The sequence below is a fragment of the Eutrigla gurnardus genome (assembly GCF_963514095.1).
Source record: "Eutrigla gurnardus genome assembly, chromosome: 11".
NCBI lineage: Eukaryota > Metazoa > Chordata > Actinopteri > Perciformes > Triglidae > Eutrigla > Eutrigla gurnardus.
In genome coordinates, this window is record NC_139925.1 from 20,483,532 (window position 1) to 20,503,545 (window position 20,014).

The 20,014-nt window shown below is 40.4% G+C and overlaps 1 protein-coding gene across 1 annotated transcript in view; it reads left to right on the top strand.

Annotated features, from left to right (window-relative positions):
* The window catches only part of LOC311021246 (contactin-associated protein-like 4), a gene marked incomplete at its 5' end in the record, with an annotated part of 99,622 nt that extends 79,843 nt beyond the window's left edge, over positions 1-19,779 (top strand). Inside the window, 6 exons of the mRNA XM_084021699.1 lie at positions 138-368; positions 3,794-3,927; positions 5,303-5,390; positions 12,074-12,289; positions 13,728-13,799; positions 18,824-19,779. Of these exons, the coding sequence (XP_083877825.1) occupies positions 138-368; positions 3,794-3,927; positions 5,303-5,390; positions 12,074-12,289; positions 13,728-13,799; positions 18,824-19,020 (938 nt within the window). The 3' untranslated portion in view covers positions 19,021-19,779. The remainder of the gene's footprint in view (positions 1-137; positions 369-3,793; positions 3,928-5,302; positions 5,391-12,073; positions 12,290-13,727; positions 13,800-18,823) is intronic.
* Between the last annotated feature and the right edge of the window lie 235 nt (positions 19,780-20,014).

The following is a 20,014-nucleotide window of genomic DNA, read 5'->3' on the forward strand; positions in this document are numbered from 1 at the left end:
TGCCCCTGCAAAATAAAGCTGCCAACCAAACAGGCAGATTCAAAAATCCCACATGTACAATACAACAGCAGTAAAGAACACTGCTGTAAATCCACTTTATGGTTCGACTTTCTGACATGATCGCTGCCGCTTTGCAGAGGTTTCAGCCTGCTTCAAGCCGGGGACGTCCGTCAGCTACACCTTCAAGGAGGCGGTGTTGAACGAGCCGAGCCTGAGCAGCGGCGCCCTGCCCTCCTCCATCTACTCTGATGTGACCCTGAGGGCAGAAAACGTCTCCCTGAGCTTTAGGACCAGCCAGAGTCCGGCCCTGCTTCTCTACGTGGGCTCCCACCACAGAGAGTACCTTGCTCTGCTGCTCGACAAGCATGGTGAGCACTCAGACAGTACAGCACTTGTGTCCTATTCTCGACAAGGAATACTGATGGATCTTTCTAGATCCACATTTGGCTCCACATTCGGCTGATAGCCCTATCTTGACCAATGTTGACCATCGCTAAAAATGCTTCTGAGGGGGTATTTGGTTGGATGTCATGGTAGAAATTACCTAGGGTGCATTTTACTCTGAAACATAACTTTTAAACAATGTACAAAGCAGTAATGTTGGTTATTTCAGCCATGAATGATGAGACATCACTGTGTACACTAGTTAAGCCCAGCCTCCTCTCCAGTGCGTAATGCAACACGAAAATCTTCGTCACTATTAATTAAAAATCAAACCAGTGTTTTTGAGAATCACACAAGATGAGAGTGCAATACTCAAGTGTGTCTATATTTTAATTTGATGCGTCTGCTGCCTCACTTCACTGTTTAATCAGACAAGCAGCAAGTGGGATCATTTGAATTGGAAAAGGGCAAAGATGGCTGATAAAGGTTTCTTTTGGCGAGGAAGCACTTTGGCATTTTTTAAAGACCTGCATCTTTTTACATCCTATTTAGTGGATTTGTTAACAATAAAAAACATTGCCTGCATTATCCTCTAAAGATCATTCTGATAGTTTTAGTCCATCTGAATCTGGGGGTGACATGAAAGTTGCGATAACTTCTTCTCTCTTATTCTCATGTTGAAGTTACGTTGTTGTGATGCAGCTATGAGCAGAGAGTTTTTTTTCGTCTTGTTTCCTTTCATCTGACTTCTAAGATTACAGAGCTGAAAGCGATGCTTTCAGAAGCAACTTTATTGAAAGTTGAAGCTAAACGACAAACAAAGCACCAATATGATTGGATATCGTAGAAAACATGATTGTAATTATATTGTTTTCTTGTGTTAAAATAGAGGGGGAGATGTTGTTTTCTAGCCGCTGATTCTTATTTAGATATTCAGTTTTGTGCGTACACTCATTCCTATGCATAGAAATGGATTTATCAATTTCTTCTTATGCCTGACAATGTGTGTACCAGGCATACCAACAAGTTCAACGGGTGTAATCAGACGGACGGATTCTTTTATTGCAGATTACAACAACTCTAAAGTTTTCTATGTAATAGCAGATAGATTGTAAACTATTTGCCCTGAATGCAACCATTTCTTTCACAGTAGATTCGGCAATTACTTCCTCTGTTTCTCTCAACACCGAGAACATTCGGCTCAATATGAGTGATGCAGAGGATTTTTAATGGCAGTGAATTGTGATTAATCTCCATTAATTAAATGTTCTCATTAGGTTTCATTCATTTCAATCGCAACAGTGAAAAAAAAATTAGACAAATGTTTTTATCTCTGATGTGCATTGAAGAGCTACTGTGCCAAATATTCTGTTTTATTTTATTTCAAATGTATTTAACAAGGAAAAAACCTCAACCCCAGTGACCTGGGCCAAGGCAGCACGGCACTTTGCACACAAATTCAGATTTTAATTCTATACAAATGGACAAAAAACAATTTCAAATCACAGCATGATTTTACCAAAAAAACATAAGGCTCAGGGCGTCACATCGGACATTTAGCTCAGTCAAAGTATCTACAACCTGATGTAACCTCCAAATCCTTCAATCTACCTGTAACGACATTTAAAGAGACCAGCTCCCCTAGACCCAAATCAGTCTGCAGCAAATTCCAAGCCACAGCAGCAGCAGCAGCATACCGAAGAGCTCTTTTTCCCATTTCAAGATGGACATTGTGAACCGATAGCAAGAGTAACAAGAGGGCTAACTTAAAAAAATATGGCTTCAGGTTATCAGACCTGCCAGTCTTCCTGTATCTCAAAGTTTTAGGGCTTTGTGCACCTTTTTTTGTAATCAGGAGTTCAGTCAGAGCCAGTGTGTAGTATACCAGGCGGTCGTTATTGAAACAAACAGACTTTCACCCAGAAGACAGTTGCTGTTTAAATAATATAAGTAAGTCTGCAGGTTGTTGTTACTTAGTTACGCTAGTTAAGGTTGTTACATCATGTGGTTACGTCATATTGTTACGTTACGTAGTTATGTCACATCGTAGAATCAAGTCACGTCATCGCAACGTCACGTTGCAACATCACTGCGATTTTTATGCAAGCGTGATCCGAAGCTGATATGAGACAAACATATTTTTGGTTCAGAAATATCCACATTCAAAGTATCCTGTGGTTTACAGAAACATACCTGGACATTTTATGTGGCGACTGGGTTGAGTAAAGTGGATCATCTGCCAATCACCTGTCGACATATCGTTATTTATCTTTGGACTAGCCTCTTGTGCAAGTGTCACTTAACAAACTGTTTGGTGTATTGGGATTTATTACCATGGTGACCTCAGGCACTCGCCAACAGGAAGCTAATGGAGTGTAAGCTGAACATTATCCACTATGTTAACCATTCATCAATGTAATGTATTATTATAGCTACTGTAACCTGAGAGAACCAGAGAACTGGTGAGATGAATAGATTCATTCTCCATTTTAGACGCACCAGATGTAACTCCTGTTCTTCACTAAGCAAACGTGAGAATCTGCTACTGGGTGACAAGTTCAGCAGCACCAACTGTTCACCACTTACACACTTGCTGACAATCTCTATGTCAGAGGTGTGATCTGGCCTGTCACCGCCTCTGACTCATTGTGGTCATTGCAGTGTTCTCACTTAGTGTCTTCTCTAATAGGTGTAGTACAAAAGGCAACGTTTAGTGTTAAAACAACTATGGAAAGTAATTACCTGGGCTGAACAATAAATAATGCATGAATTGAAAATCAATAAGTAATAATACTCTTCTGTCCTGGTCAATTATTTACAAGATGAGCATATCTTCTGAATTTCTAGAATGCTTTGTGATGGACGTGTTATACTGTTAATGGAACGTAAGCTTTCCTGTCTCATCATCCATAGCCTGCAGAAACTCTGGTATTCACGTGAATGCAATGAAATTAGCCTCAATAAAATGAACATTTTCTGAATACTGAATTATTTTTCCTGGAACATCCAGATCTCACTTGATACATATGAATATATCATATACAATTCTATTAAAATAGCTGATGGCGACAGGGACAGATTTACCAATGAATATATTTGAAGAAAGCTTTTATTGGTTCTGTTTTAGTGCTTTGAGCAAAAGTTAGAAATCTTTCTTATTCAAAGTAGTTGTATAGATGATTAACCAAATATGGCTAATGATTGGGAACTAATTTCTACACTTGTTATTTTTCATCACGGAAACATTGTTTATGTACAACCCATAGTACGTTAAATTTGCTGAAATAATAAAATGTTGCTTTTGAGATAATATATTTAATTTGAAATATTTCATTTTAAAGGCTTTATTTGTTTATTGGGAAGTCCTTTCATTGCCCCCTGTGTTTGATTGGTTGATTTGTGTTTGCAGACATGCTGGAGGTGAGATACAGACTGGACAGCAGCAAAGATGCAGAGATCCTGAGGAGCAGAGTGAGGAACCTCGTCAACGGACAGCTGCATGCTGTCACCGTCAGTAGACTGGCAGATGCCGTCTCTGTGCAGGTAAACAGACACTGAAGTCTTCCTGTTGGTCAGTATTAAAGATAGTACACAGCAAATAGTAACGGAATTTAAATCTTATTTGTAGGGACACACATTTTCATTTTTTTTTAGTTAAGTGATGCTTATATGATGTTTTTCCTAAACCTAACTTAGTGAGTTTGTTTCCTCAACCTCATGTTCCTTTTTATTCCATAATGTTGTTCCGTCTGAAAAAGGTGGTGCAGGCATGAACGTTACTTTCAAATCAAATACACTCGTATGAAAAGTGGTTCTGAGTGACATGCAGGGTTACTGCAGGGGGTCCCTTAATGATTTGATCCCAAAAATGTCTTTCTTTAAAAAATGTCCAAAAATACACATAAACATGAATACAACCTGTAAGCACATATATAAACCTCCTGTTTATTCAATGTTATGAGGTGAAATTGTAATGTAGAAATGTAAATATATGAATCTGTCAACAATTATAATTTTAACAGCTTAGTTTTGTAAACATACATCATTACAATTTTATACCTAGCACTATAAGCTGACATAAACATAAATTGGAAAAAGAATGAAATTTTAAATGAAGTTTAATTGAAACTGGTTCGTGGTCGGAATTGTAACAGGTTTTTACAGCACTGGTTTTACACCGTATGAAATAGGCAATGAAACCACAGATTAATTACAAGTCATTAATCTGTGAGATCTCGCTTAGGGAGACTCTCTGCGCACGCTTAAAAATAGGTTAAAGCACAACTATAGTTCGTAATTATCCTTGTCATGTTATTCGTTAGTAAATTATTTACTTAGAAAACTATAGGAAGTGTAGTAAATTTCTCACCATGGCTATCTGAAAAAAAATGTGAGAAACTTTCGAAACAGACGTTATTTTGACAAACTTGGGAATCTACATGGTTTCATGGCTTTATCACAAACTGCCAGGAGACTGTGTTGCAAAAACACCTGCAACGTGCTTACCTTCAAAATAAGACGCTTTGGGCACTCGATCCTCCTGCTTATAAAGGTCCCTATTTTATACATTATTGTGGCACCTGACTCAAAGACATGATCTTTATTTAATGATAATGTTGCAAATTGTACGTTCAATCGTGTTTCCATGAACAAACACCATATCTTAATATATTGCAGCCTTTTGCTTTGTTGGTTTTTCAGGATCATATAAACACGTAGAAAATTATGCAATCATGAGGAAAATCACAAAAATCGTAATGAGGAAGATCACAAAGGACAGCATCTATATCTGTTAAAAATGTGTACATTTCTTCACATATTTCATTTTAAGATGTGTAATCAGTGAAGCATCTACAAACCAGCGATGTTGAGGTGCCCGAAAACTCATTTTGAAGTGAAACTTTTAATGTTCTTTTAGATTGACCAGAACACCAAAGAAGACTTCAACCTGACATCTGATGTAGAGTTGAATGACGTCAGGTCGCTGGTTCTGGGTAGAGTGCATGGTAAGTGAGACGGCTATAAAACCCCTGACAAGGCCTTTCAGACTGAAGAGAACTCAGACAGACTGAGTTCAGAGAGGGCTATACTGTATTGGAAACTTTCCTCATGATGGTTGGATCCCATAGGGCAGCGTCTAGACAGCTGTCTAGATTATATCATCATTAAAGAACTAACATAGAAATACATAAACATGCCCGGCACCCTCAACACAAAGGATGAACTTTAAGAGGTGGTAGGTTAGACCTGACAGAAGTGAATGTAAGAGATTTTAATTTTTAAAAACTCACCTGCAAACACAGGTGATGCAACAAGACTATGCTATTTTACCAAAGAGAATACCTAAACAATAACGGATTAAAACACTTTTCTTGACCTGGTTTGAAGAATAACGTAAATTTAGACTAGGGGTTGACTGAGTATCGGCCCGGCTGATAATCAGCGGTGATATTCAGCATCTTTATGAGTGACATTATGATCAAGATCTAATCAGTAAAGATGAGTAACACTATCTTCGTGTTCAAATATAATCTTGTAAAAAAAAAAATGTCACTATTTTTTTACTTAATTAAATACAGTTGTTTGAACAATATGTTTTCAGAGCAATGTAAAATTAGAGAATTATGACCTGTTTTGATCTTAAATACACTGGTTTCAGATTGGTAATCGGTATTGGTTGATACAGAAGTCAAGGTATCTGAGTCTCTAACAGGAAGGCAGAGTTTCTATGGAAATTGTCATGTTAATCTATCCAATAGTTGTTAATTAATTCTTTTTGTAACACTTCTTCCCTGAAAAATACTCTCCCTGGCTCTGTTGAGCGTCAGCCTGTAAGACACACACAAAAAAATGGTTTCACCTTTCAGGTGTTTTTGTAGGAGGCGTCTAACACAAGTTTATGTATGTTTTTATAGAAATGTTGTCATATTGAAACATTGGGCTGAGTTGGGAGCAGAATTTCTGTATTTGTACTCACATTATCTGAACAACAATTCAGAACAACTATTTGCAGGGTTGATTGCTTACTTAGCCCCATAAAGGTATAGAACATTAATAATAATCACACATTAGTCATATTTTTATGAAGTCATTTATTAAAAAAACAACAACAATTGAACAGGATGAAGTTGTATGTAAAAAGGTTAATTCTAGCGTTTTCTAGAAACATCATCTTTTCATGACTTTGACTTTCATTAGTCGTGAAAGTTCCCAAAAACAGTTCTTGTCCTCTGAAAAGCAAAGACGAACATCACACTTGCTGCATTGCGTGTTGGTATATCCTTTATTGCAGTGTCTGCAGCGTCCTCTCACTGTCTTCACTGGGAAATGTGCAATTAGGTCCTTGCTTACGTCCAGTGGGGGTGTGCACATCTCTTGGATGGTCTTTTCTGAGCATTCAGAGGGCTTCCTGATGTCACTGTCTGTGTTGCTGGGCTCCCTTTCCCTGAAGATGGCCGTCCTGCATTTGGAGTTTGGATTGTTGTGTTCACCAGGATGAGAGAGGATGCTAGCTGTTGTAGGAGAACAAGGGTAATACCTAATGGTACCTACGTAAACTGTGTATCTAAGGAAACTACGATATTAAAATATGTCAATGTATATTAATCTACAATTTCAATACCTGCTCTCGTAAAAGGGGCACCATCTGTTGGTCAGACAGAACTTTATAGAATTCACGTTAATGACTCTAATGACCACTTATTAATTAATTAACAATTAATCAATATAATTTAATAAATCAGTCTCATTTCCTTAGATCATAAGTTCTTGAAATAGGGATCTTTGTATTCTGCACAGAAGAAATATCCACCGACAACGACTTTATGCTTTAGGGGAATTTATTGATTAACTAGGGATTAAACAAAAGTGAATAAAACAATAACAGATGTGATAAACAAAACACCAATACAACGCCAGAAATATAACTGAAATGTGCTTAACAGCTCATCTAGCACGTTTGGCGATAAAGGCGAGTGTGTTCTTCCTAAGAATTTGGACTCCTTAGTAAGAGGAAAAGGTGAATAATGGGATAAATGACCTCACAGATATTAGATATTAACAGACGCTATACTTAGTTTCACCCTGCAACTCGGTCATTACTGTTGAATGCGGATTCGGTCTTACTTTGGGACGCTTCTTCTCGGCTTACTGAAACTCCAATCGGTCGCTCCGTCTTCTTTTGGGGTCTTCCTTGCCGTGGCCCGAGGGAACCGTTAGCGCCGATCTGCGGTAGCTTCGTAGCAGGCGTCTGTCTTTGCCGTAATCCGTCTTAGTTCAACAGCTGTCTTCTCCTTGAGTTCGGCCTTGGGTGACTTAGGTATAAGCGTTAGTCAATATGCCAAATCTTGTGGCCGCTGGTTGAGTTAGCATTGATCAAAAATTCTTGCGGAAAAGAAAAGCTAAAAATGCAAAAATGGAGAATCTAACGTCGAACGAACTATTCTAATAAAAGTAGTAAAAGTTAGGAGCTAAAAAGGGACTAAATTCGAAGAGGGTAAGAGCAAAGGCGAAGGCCGGATGGCCAGCGCCTGTTGGCACGAGCGGGGAGGCAAGAGCCGGGAGGCCAGAGCCGGGAGGGGAGCCCGGGAGGCAAGACGCGCCACGGGTGTCTGTAACACGCAGCTTTTATGCTGACCGAGGGGGCGTGTCCAGGAGGGACCCGTTCAAGTTACAGTCCGAAATCTTTGTGATTTAAATTGTTAAACAAAACGAAATGCAATCCTATGACTAGAACGTTTGAACACCATCTCGCCGTTATGGTCAAAGTTGGCACATAGAATGATAGGTCAAAACAAATGAAACATGAACTGTAAACATTTCTCTGTACAAATCATTTTTGGTAGAGTTGAAAGGAACTTTGATCCAACACATACACTGCAAACCTATCAGGCTAGCCCAAACAAGTTTGGTAACTTAGTAAGCATTTTGTCCTTGGTGATGCGGGCAGATTAATGAGCAAACATATTTTCGTCTGACTGCGTGAGTGCAGTAGTTATGTCCATTACAATGACAATGTTAATTTTTAGCAATTTTGTTAACTTCTCTGTCCTTCGGCGTAGAACGACGGGACGTTCGCCAGTATGCTTATAATTCCTCAATGATTATTATGGATGGTTTTAAACTAATGTTGAACACATATCTCATCCTTTTCTTGGATTGGTCAAAATGTGAACATGATTTCCTGCAGAGTTCATGTGACCTCTCTCTGCATGCCAGCAGACCAGGTCATTAGTTTATGACTCCCAAGAGTGGAGGAAGGGGTCTTCACCATGCCTTGGGAGTAAATGGTGAGGAAGAGATATGGTGTTATCCTTTATACTTCAATCGAGGCTCTCTGTCAAACAAAGGTGTTAATCAGTTTCCAGCTGCATTCAGGTGCCTCAAAGTCTGGTCCTCCTCGTTCGGGGGTGCATGGAGAACTTGTAGATGCTCTGATTTAAGGGTTCGTAAATCCTCTAACCGAGCCATAAAGCGGCCTCCATTTCCTCCAGGTCGGTCCAGTGACCTGAAGGAGAATGTTTACTCATCTGCTGCGATGGGACCTTTGTCTGTATATCTTTTAAAGGTGAATAGTTCATCTTTCGTCCGTTGAGAAGTCACATCCGAGAATCATGGGGCTGTGGCCCCTACACTGTGCCTTTAACTGTCTCCTGTTCATTGTCTCTTTGCTAGACATGTTGAGAGCTTTGCAGTCCTGCTTGTAGAGGAGCCAGGCATTGACCACAGTGAGGGTGATGGTGTGCCAGAAGATTATATATTTGGCTGTAAAAGGGTCCAATAAATCCATCTCATTCTCAGAGTTGTGCTCTTCTGGTAACACCTTCAGGCACTTCTCTGTGAATGAATCAAGCCACGGTCTGAGATTCCAGAGTTTGTCTTCCCTTTCTGTCTCCTATATTGTCAAGTCGTTGCATACTAAATGCAATGAAGTAAACAGAGATTGGAATCTGTTCACATCAATGCAGCAACAGGGGAGTGCCTTGTCTCTGTCTCCCAATACGGGTTCCAGCCCTTTTTTCTAGGCCCATCTTTAGGTACATTTTCTCAGTTTTTTTTGTTGTGGTGTTTACAGATATTCCAAGTGTTTGAAAGCTGTACTCATTTGTGTACAGCCACACACACTTCTGGAAGTATTCCAATGGTGTCTGGAGGGAAATGGTTTGTTTGGGGCTCGATGTCCACAAAATCATCAGCTGGACAGTCCGTGGGTGGTTGATTTTCTTTGTCCAGACAGACATCTTCATCTGAGTCTTCTTCACTCTCATCAGCGTCATCTAGTTTCATCTCAACTGCACTCTCTCCATTTTCGACGATAGCAATCACATCCTGAACACAGTATTGGGGCTCTCTCCTTGATGGCAGCATTCTGAAAATAAATATTAATAAATTGTATAAATATTATTTTTCTATTGTAGCACATAACCTGAAGGAATTAGATAGGGCAGTGGACCAAGTGTTCAGGGTATAAATAAATGTTTTCCAGGCAAACAATACTGTCTGGCTGTGCCTTTGCTGTCTACTTATACTAAAATGCAATCTTTTTCCGCCAGTTTTCCTCGGCATCGTGTCAAAAAAAATCTGCGTTCTAATAAATCAACCGTAAAAGACTTAGCACGCTGTGGTACATAATCCAGGCCTATATGTGGCGCTGTTTCTGCTACCAAAATACACCAAAACGGAGAAGAAGAGACGGAGCTTGCATGTAACTTGCGTCCTGTATACAAACATAGACAGTAGAAGAAACCGAACACAGTAGGAAAGGTAATGGATTAGAATGCTAAAACAAAGAAGATGTGTGTGTGTGTGTGTGTGTGTGTGTGTGTGTGTGTGTGTGTGTGTGTGTGTGTGTGTGTGTGTGTGTGTGTGTATATATATATATATATATATATAACATGTACTTTTTACATGTGAGAAATATAATGATAGTAGAATTATCTGGCAGGAAATGGAAGGAGAGAACTCAATATGTTATACTTAGAAGAACTAAGAAAAGGGCATGACAAGGGAGCGACTTAAAGCTTTATTTTTTTTTCTTTAATAATACTGGTATAATGAAAAGAATAGAAGTGTTCCCTTTTGTGTGTGTGTGTGTGTGTGTGTGTGTGTGTGTGTGTGTGTGTGTGTGTGTGTGTGTGTGTGTGTGTGTGTGTGTGTGTGTGTTTTGAATTAATTCAAGCCTAGACTCTATGACGTTCATGGTATTACACACTCAAGGGTGTCGTTTTGACTTTTTCACCCTGGGAACTGGTTTAAAAAAAAGTACGTTTTCAGGCACCAAAAACTCCGGATCCGTGTGAACGGTCGGCCCAAACATGCAAGACATGCAAGCATTTACACACACAAAAAATGTTTCCGTGTGGACATGGTTAAAATATAACAGGTATTTTTTAGGATGGCTAAAAGTTCCGTTGAAGGGGTGTCACAGGGTTAAAGACAAAAGGAATACTGAATGCAGAATACCAAAAAGGAGGCGAAGGGAAGTATTTTAATTAAAATGGCAGGGATTAGGAATGCTGGGTGCTCAGCCGGGGAAGAGTCTCTGGGTTTGAGGAGGTCAGGTGAAGGCTGGTGGAGAATCTGGCAGACGAGAAGACAAAAAAAGGCTTTTCAACGATGGGCAGGCAGGCAGAGGGTAAACCAGAGGATTTGTTCATTTAACCTTCGAAGAAGCAGAATGTTTTATGGCCAGTGCTCAGTCTGCACAGCTTTAACTTTAAGACAAGCCATTGGTAATGCCAATTCCTGTGTGTGCAGCACAAGATTTTACACTTCCAGGACAGCAAAAGCTGTGAGGAGGTTATGGTATCTTTCCATGATGCTAATGACTCTTTTATTCATCCATATTGCATCTTCTTCGGACAAGTACATTGCCATAGTGGTAATTCGGGAAAGCTGTAGCGTGTTTACGTCCGTCCATATTTTGTAGGTTTGTAGGTTTGTTTTGCAGTGTTAAACCATATTAATAATCATCATAGTAGTAACTTTGCTTTGGCAGACAAAGCAAAGCAAAAGCAAGATACAAGGCAATATAACAAGCCTGACAAAAGCAAGGTAAGGCAAAATTAAACACTAATAAAATGGTACAAGAACAATGAAAACAAATCAATATATACAATTAAAAAGAAAATGGAATAGAAACATTTAAAAGCAGTAAAAAGACACGACATCTCATTAAAGCCAGTCTGTAACGTTTTTGCCTCTGATTCACTCAGACAGACAGAAATACACATCAGGCTGCTCTGGTAAAATGTTTGCACACTGTTTAGAGGAGGAAAAGCAGATCCCGATGATTTGATCAGTGCATTTAATAAAATCCAACTCAGGCAGGGAGGCGGTCTGAGTGTTTAACCTCACAGCATGAACGACTTCTCTCCATGCCTGGTGTGCCTCAGACAGATCACACATGTAAACGAGACACAGCTTCACTCTAGTGCACTTTGTCATGACCTACTTCTGTTCTTTTTGAACAGCGCCTCCGGAGACGGACTGAGAAATAGTTGTTAATAAGATGAGAGGCAGTGAGACTTCCCTCACCCAGGTGAAGCCCTGCCACGTCAAACCCACTATAAAAAGTATTTATCAGCAGATTTTTTTTCAGCCTTTGACACAGAGTATCGGTTTTGAGGCAACATCAGAAATGTTTCGCGCGATGCATGATACGTCCTTATATCGTCCTCTTTGTCTCCAGACTCTGCTGAGCTTGATCCGGACCTGTCTCGGGTTGCCTCTCTGGGCTTCACAGGCTGTCTGTCCGCAGTCCTCTTCAACTCCATCAGCCCCCTGAAAGCTGCGCTGCTCCAGCCGGACACCAGCCCCGTCATCATCACCGGCCCACTGGTCCACTCCGTTTGTGGCTCCACGTCAGCCAATCCCCACGCAGCAGAAACCACACACCACCTATCAGGTCAGAGGGAACGTTTGGTTGGCATTTTCACATCTGTGATGTGAGTCAAGTAATGCACTATAGTCGGAATGGAAACTTGCAAATGTTGCATGTAAACAACAAAGTCTCATAGCAGGTCTTGAAATAGTCACAAATCTATTGCAATCTGTTGGTTTTGTATACAGGGACATGAATTGTCATGTTGTTTCATGTTGCACGAAAACAATGGAGAGATAGAAGACCTTTTTTCATGATGACACACAAATGCATCCAATCTAAACCTAAACAGCATAGCGGCTGACTGAAAAAAAGCATTGTGCAGGGACGAAAGTTACTTCTAATTGAAACACATTAGTTTGGCTGATGGATGAGATTGAAAATGTGTGTTCATGTACACGAATCAGGAGATTTCAATTCCGTGACAATTTCACAAACTGCTGTGAGACTATGTTATTGTAAAGGGATAGATGCTTGGAATTGCTAACGGTACACAACCAATACTTTGTTTGCTTGTTGTAAACGGAGGAAAACATTACTTTTAGTCATTTTAGTTGCTAGTGCTTCTCTTTGCAATCACAACTCACTTTCTTCAAATATATAAAAGAACATTTTTATCAGCACCACTTTTCCACAGCATACTCTCAAATCTAAACCAAAGCATGGCATACTTAACACACACAAATAACCTCCAGCACTGTCTCGGACATTGATCTCTGAGTCTGTGGAAGACATGACGTCAGTCACAAAGTATGGATGTCAAACATACAGATTAGTATCCAAGCTGCAGTTTGCTCCACACAGCGTCTTTGCAAACATTTCTGATTCAATAAGTGAGAAGAAGGCCGGTAAGTAGCAAACTTATTGTTGGTGTATTCCTACAATTAGACCACCATGTTTCTCTGGGGGCTCACAATAATACATATGATTGAGGCTGTCGTAGGCGGCACTGTCCTGCTGTCTGTGTGGGTGCTGCCTCTCAAACTATATGATGGGACCTTTGGGTGTCTGTAGCCCGTGTAATAACGCCAGGTTAATGTTCGCTAGATGAGGCAATTAATTCAGTTTCCTTTGCCATATCTTTCCCTTGTGGTTAAAAGACAGAGAATTGTGTGGAGGTGTGCTGCATCGTGTTATCTGCTCAAACAGATGGTGCACTGCATATGATTCCTGTTGAGCATCTCTCCGCAGCACGTTTTTTCATTTTTATTTTTCATGTCACGAATGACCTCCTCTGTTTTCCTTCATCTCATCTTCTCACCTTCTCAACTTCTTTGTTACTTCTCGTCACTCTTTTTATTCTCCTGTGATCCTTCCTCTGCATTTGTCCCCACTTTTCTTTCCTTTTTCTTCCTTCGCGTCTGCACCTCCTTCTCGCCTCTCTCTCTCTCTCTCTCTCTCTCTCTCTCTCTCTCTCTCTCTCTCTCTCTCTCTCACTTTCTCCTGTGTCTCCGTGCTGCAGGTCAGTCTGGATCAGTGGGAACAGGTCAGCCTGTGGTGAACGCCATCAGAAGTGACTCAGCTCTAATTGGAGGTACTGTAGCAGCAGCAACGTTTTTCACTGTCCCACTGCCATTATCCTCAATCATGAGACAGGAGCTGCCTGCGAAACTGGAGATGATATGATGTACAAGAGCTCCACAGTTCCTCAGTGCAGAAGACCTGACAGTGAACTGATGGTCGCAATCCAAGAGTTATATTCCAAACTCCGATGTGTACTGTGTATTTGAGTTTGGTGGAGATATTAAGGTGTTTTTTTTTTAGAAAATATTCACTGGCTGCAGAAATGTTTTTGTAAAATTGGCATGCTGTGTAGAGGTTTGATTGAAAGCCCCAGTTGTCCCTCAAACAGCGTGACTGTGTCTGAGCACAAAGGAATCCACAGCTAATTAGCATACAAATGACTTTATACTTATAGTTTTTTTATTGCTAACATTGGTGCTGAGACCTTCTATTAGCTGAACTGGCCCTGAGAGCCTGGAGAAAATGAGCTGGCTGCACCACTAATGATGGAGCAAAGCAATCTGATGTTTTCCTCGCTGCCCGTTGGGGCACTGACCAGTTGATTTTAAGTGGGAGTTTGATTTCCGAATGTAGTGTTTCATCTCCAATTAGTTTCTGAAGACCTAATCTGTCCCATCTGAAAAAGTAAAGCATTCATTTTGAATTTAGCAGGTGTTAGAACTGTTTGAATTTAGCAGGGAATTTAGAGCTATTTAATTGTGCAATTCTATTTTCTAGATCAATACTACTTTTCATTCTTGCTTGTTATCCTAGCATTATGGTCACACCTTTCATAGCAGCTTTTATTTTGAATGCATTGTATTTTGCAATTGGCAGGCTAATAAGTCTCTCTCCTGATAGGACTTCTTTTTGTAGAAAAATATAGCCCACCGTTTTTTGTTGTTGTTTTTTTTAATTGATGCAAAAACAAAACCTATTCTTACAGATTAAGTAATATTCTTACGGTTTATTTACATTTACATTTCGGGCATTCAGCAGACGCTTTTGTCCAAAGCGACTTACAATAAGTACATTTGTCAAAAGAAAGAAACCACAACATATCATTGCCGATAAAGTAAGAGCGAACAAGTGTTAGATCCTCGTCTGAGTAAAGTAGTAGCTGTACAGCAAACATACTTTAAGAACAACTGTGCTATGATCAAAGTGCAATAGGTAAGAACATAGAAGTGCTATTTTTTTTTTTTTTTTTTTGGGGTGTTAGTGGGTCATGCTATGTAGAGTCGAGGTGAAGTCTGAACAGGTGAGTCTTGAGCCTTTTTCGGAAGATGGCAAATGACTCTGCTGTCCTGACATTAGTCGGGAGTTCGTTCCACCACTGAGGCGCCAGAACAGAGAAGAGTCGGGACTTTCTGAGCGACATTTGTTTGATTTCAGCTATGGTGGTACCAGCCGGCCAGCTGAAGTAGAGGAGCGAAGTAGAGGAGCGAAGTAGAGGAGCGAAGTAGAGGAGCGAAGTGCTCGCGTGGGGCGTGTGGTTTGACCAGTGTTTGAAGGTAGATGGGTGCCGTTCCATTGATGGCCTTGAAGGCCAGTGTCTTGAATTGGATGCGTGCTGCAACGGGGAGCCAGTGGAGGTCACGGAGGAGGGGGGTCACATGGGAGAATTTGGGTAGATTGGTAGATAGGGGGGTTTAGCTCAGGAGGTAGAGCGGGTTGGCTGGATTGCCAGTTCAATCCCCGGCTCCTCCTAGCTAAACCTGATCAAGGCACCTCACCCTAATTGCTTCTGACGAGCTGGCTGTCGCCCTGCGTGGTTGACTCCGCCGTCGGTGTATGAATGTGTGCGTGAATGGGTGAATGTCAGTCATTACTGTAAAGCGCTTTGGATAAAAGCGCTATCATTTAGATTGAAGATAAGGCGTGCTGCAGCGTTCTGGATACGCCGAGGCCGGGAGTCCGGCCAGGAGAGAGTTGCAGTAGTCAAGGCGGGAGATGACCAGTGCTTGGACCAGGAGTTGTGTTGCGTCCTTTGTGAGGAAAGTCTGAATCCTGCGGATATTGTAGAGGGCAAATCTGCAGGGGATCGGGCCACAGCTGTGATGTTGGGGGTGCAGGATAGTTGGTCATCGAGGATTACACCCAGGTTCATATCAGCAAACGAGAAAAATGGAATAATAACAAGTCTACCGTTAACGGCGAGAGACAATTGTACCATGAACTACACATCTTTTGTCATTTTAAAAGATTATTTGATAAGGCGGTTTATTGTCAGATCATTTAGTTTAGTGTGAATCCGCTCAGTAAACTACACTCTTGTCCCACACAACGTACGTCACCAACACGGCCGTTAGCTTTGGTTGCTAGCTAGCTAGGTAACTAGCTGATGTGTTTTATCAGCCGGGAAGAGAAAGAAGGAGACCTGTTGTTAGTGTGAGTATGTTACATCCAGGCAACGTAGCCTCAGAGAGACGTCACTTACACACAATTCAAAACGGATCATAAAATAATTTGTACATACATATTATTAACAAAATAAAGTCCTGTGCTGGTCCACTGGAACAGACGAGGCTTAGCCTCTTTATTGACTTCGCCATTATCATTAACTGCAGTTGTTACACTTATTTTCTAGCAGGTCCCTTCTTATGTGAAGTCATACAGTTCAGGATGACCACAAATCCAACCCTATCTTCTAAAACATCACGTTCCCATACAGCGAAACTTCACTTTCGATTACATTTTCCAGGGAAATTTTGAGTATCTCGAGATGGTGGGAATCTCAAAGTTCTGCTCCATGAAATCATGGGAATTTCTAGTGGAAACCTTTTTTTTTTTTTTTTTTTATACAGGTGCAACACATACATATACATATACACATAGACACACTCATATATATACACACATACATAGACGAGTAACCATAATCATACCCAAGAACATGAACACACCCCAACCATTAGACAAATTAATATCGTTACTATGTACAATTGGCAGAGACAAATCATAACTAAAGCAATGAAAAAACAACAACACACAACACCTGCACATTATTTAACCCCTTAACCCTCCCCAAACCCCTCGCACAGGTCCTTCTCTCATTTTCAAACCGTGCTGGATATTTCAGATAGATACATAAAAATATTAAATAATAATAAAAGTTTAAATCATAGCTCGAGCTAGCTCGAGTGCCTCCTTCCTTGCATTGAGCACCCTCTGACCTGCTCCATTCATTTTTGCAACAGAGAGCTCCAGGGATAACAACTCTATTAAAGAGTAAGTCCATTGAAGTATAGGAAGTGCATGCGGTGGTTGCCACCTAACCGCTAACATCTTTTTAGCCACTGTACAAGCAGAAAGCCACAGCAGCCTTTGCGTATGGTTAAGGTTTTGCCCAGAATCATCATTTAGAAGCATACATTTTGGGGAGAGGTCAAACTCTAAGCCGAGTGCATTGTACAGATGTTTTACTATTTGTTGCCAAAAATTTTGAACTGGTGGACACTCCCACATGATATGCAAAAAGGTCCCTATTTGATTCAAGTCACATAGATTACAATTTGGAGAAGAAGATAACTTAATCAGTAAGCGCCGTTTTGGTGTTAAATAAGTGCGATATAAGAAGTTGAGATTGGTTAATTTATTATTTAGATTTTGTGAGGAGTACGCATTATTCCTCCAAACTCTATTCCAGTCTATAGATGATTCAGGGCAGTCCTTATTCCACACATTAGTTATCGCTAAAGGGGTCTGCATATGTTCCAACAAACTATTATAGATTACTGAGACATGTCCTTTAGGTAGCCCTGACATTTTCTTAAATAATTCCATTATTGGATGATAAAGAGGTTTCCTATCTGTCAAAATACCTGCTGCTCTTAAGGCAGAACGTAATTGTAAATATAAAAAGAAGGAATTTGATGACAGTTTAAATGTTTCACTCAAATCCTGAAAACTTCTTAACCCATCGTCATTCATAATGTCTCCTAAACTGTGGATTCCTGCTTTAGACCACTGAGGTGAGATAAAGTGCTCCCCACCAGACTTAAGAAGGATGTTATAGAATAGTGGAGTACTTGCATGCCATTTAGATGTCCAATTATATATTCTTTCTATTTTCCTGAAATTTTGAATTGCACTGGCTATTACTGAACCATACTCCAGTTTACATTTATTGACAGAGAGACCTGTAAACAAACAATCATTTAAAGAGGCAGGTGCCACCAAATTCTTCTCTATATTAAGCCATGGAGGAGAAGTTTTCTCACTAAACCAATTTAACAAAGGACGGATAGTTAGGGCATAAAAGTAAAGTTTGAAATTAGGAACTGATAAGCCTCCCGATTCCTTCTTTCTTTGTAAATTAGTTAACTTTATTTTTGATCGTCTGCCTCTCCATAAAAACCTTGTAATAATGCTATGTATTTTCTCCCAATATCTTGGAGGAGGTGCCATAGGTAGCATATAGCTACAGAAATTAACTCTAGGAAGCACATTCATTTTAATTATTGAAATTCTACCAGACAAAAATATAGGTAGCTTCTGCCATCTTTCCAGGTCTTGTTTGACCATATTTAGGGTGTGGAAACCTTTTTTGAAATGGTAAAATGAGTGCAGGAAAACACAAGACGTCCTGAAGGAAAACCTGCCGCTGTGTGTGTGTGTGTGTGTGTGTGTGTGTGTGTGTGTGTGTGTGTGTGTGTGTGTGTGTGTGTGTACTCAGGAATGTCTGCAGCACAGCAACAAAGTGTAATGTCCTAGGAAGGATCCAGAATTCTAAACAGGACTTCAGAAAAGCTGCTCAGTCAATACTCAGGAAACTTGCCAGACCATGAGCAGGTTTCCAATGTGGAATTGCAAAAAAAGTGTATCCAGAAGAGAGTGTCCAGCTGTGTAAAGCTCACACAGACCAGCCCGGTCTCATGGCAAGTCATGAATAGTCATAAAATGCTAAATATGTGTACAGGGACACACACAGGGTGCCTATATTAGAGTTTAATGCACTAATACGTTTTGTGTTTGTATCTTATTTTGTAGATTTTTCACTGTTGATCTGTGCCAAAGCCCACATTGCACTAACTTGTGCCATTTTCTGTGCAGGTGTGATAGCGGCGGTGATCTTCGTCGCCGTGTCCGTGTTGGCCGTAATGGCCCGCGTCCTCTACAGGAGGAAAGGGACGTGTCGGAGCCAGGAAGTCAAAACGGTGAAGCCTGAAGACGGCCCGGAGCTGGCGTTCAGCAGCCAGACCAGCTCACAGAACGGTCCGAGCGAGCACCAGAAGGAATATTTTATTTAGGTGCTGCTGAGCCGGCAGCGTTGGGAGACAGAGACAGAGATGCCTTGTCAAGCCTCAGTGCTGTACACTACAAACTGAGCAGAAACAGAACTACACACTCATCTTCTGTCTCCTTTTGGTTTTGCTTCTGTGGTTGTATTTTGTAAAGACTGTATATAGATGCACCGGAACAAAGTGTTGAATTTATATGTCAATACTGTCAGTAGATCAATTGTAAATATTTAAATCTTAAAATTCCGTCTTTATATCGATCAACCCTTTCTCTGTCATTGAAATGTTTGAAATGATTAAACGAGGAACTGTATGTGTCATGGAGTTGCTGGTATGACGGTTTAAACAGCTTGGTTCGGTCTGACGTGGTGTAAATACAATTTCCCGACATGGACACTGAATGTTTTGGGCGAGTGAGCCTCGTTAATGGAATTCACAGTTGTTTTTCATGATTATTTATTGTTGTTTTGTTCTCATTTTCTGAACCCGCTGTGTGATCTGTGGTGTTCACATTGAACCTTTTTATTTTCCCAAAGTTTTACTCTCCAAGATTCTCTTTCATTACGTTGCAGCTTGAAGCAAAACTCAGGTTTATTTCCCTTTGCTTGATTTTTCTTCTTTCTGTGGTTTTCCTGCCTGCCACTCTGAACAAAGTATCGAGACACACGTTACCGTTTGTTCTCAACATCATTCACACTAAAACATTGTATGTGTCTTTTAAACACAACTGCCATTTTCTGAAAGAGATTCAGCAAAATATGTGTCTTTTTCAAATAAACATCCATCTGCACAGTAAGTTACAGGGTTTTTTTTCCCCTCAACAAAACCACTTAATTGAGTTAAGGGATTTAGGGTTGACGTTACTAGCGAGTCGAGTCAAGTGACTATCGACACTGAGGATTCATGTTGCCAACGACTGATGTGAAGACATGTCAACTTTGCTTTTAGTTTCACATTGGACACGAACAACGGTCTCCTGGACAAAAGTCCCGTATATGTTTGG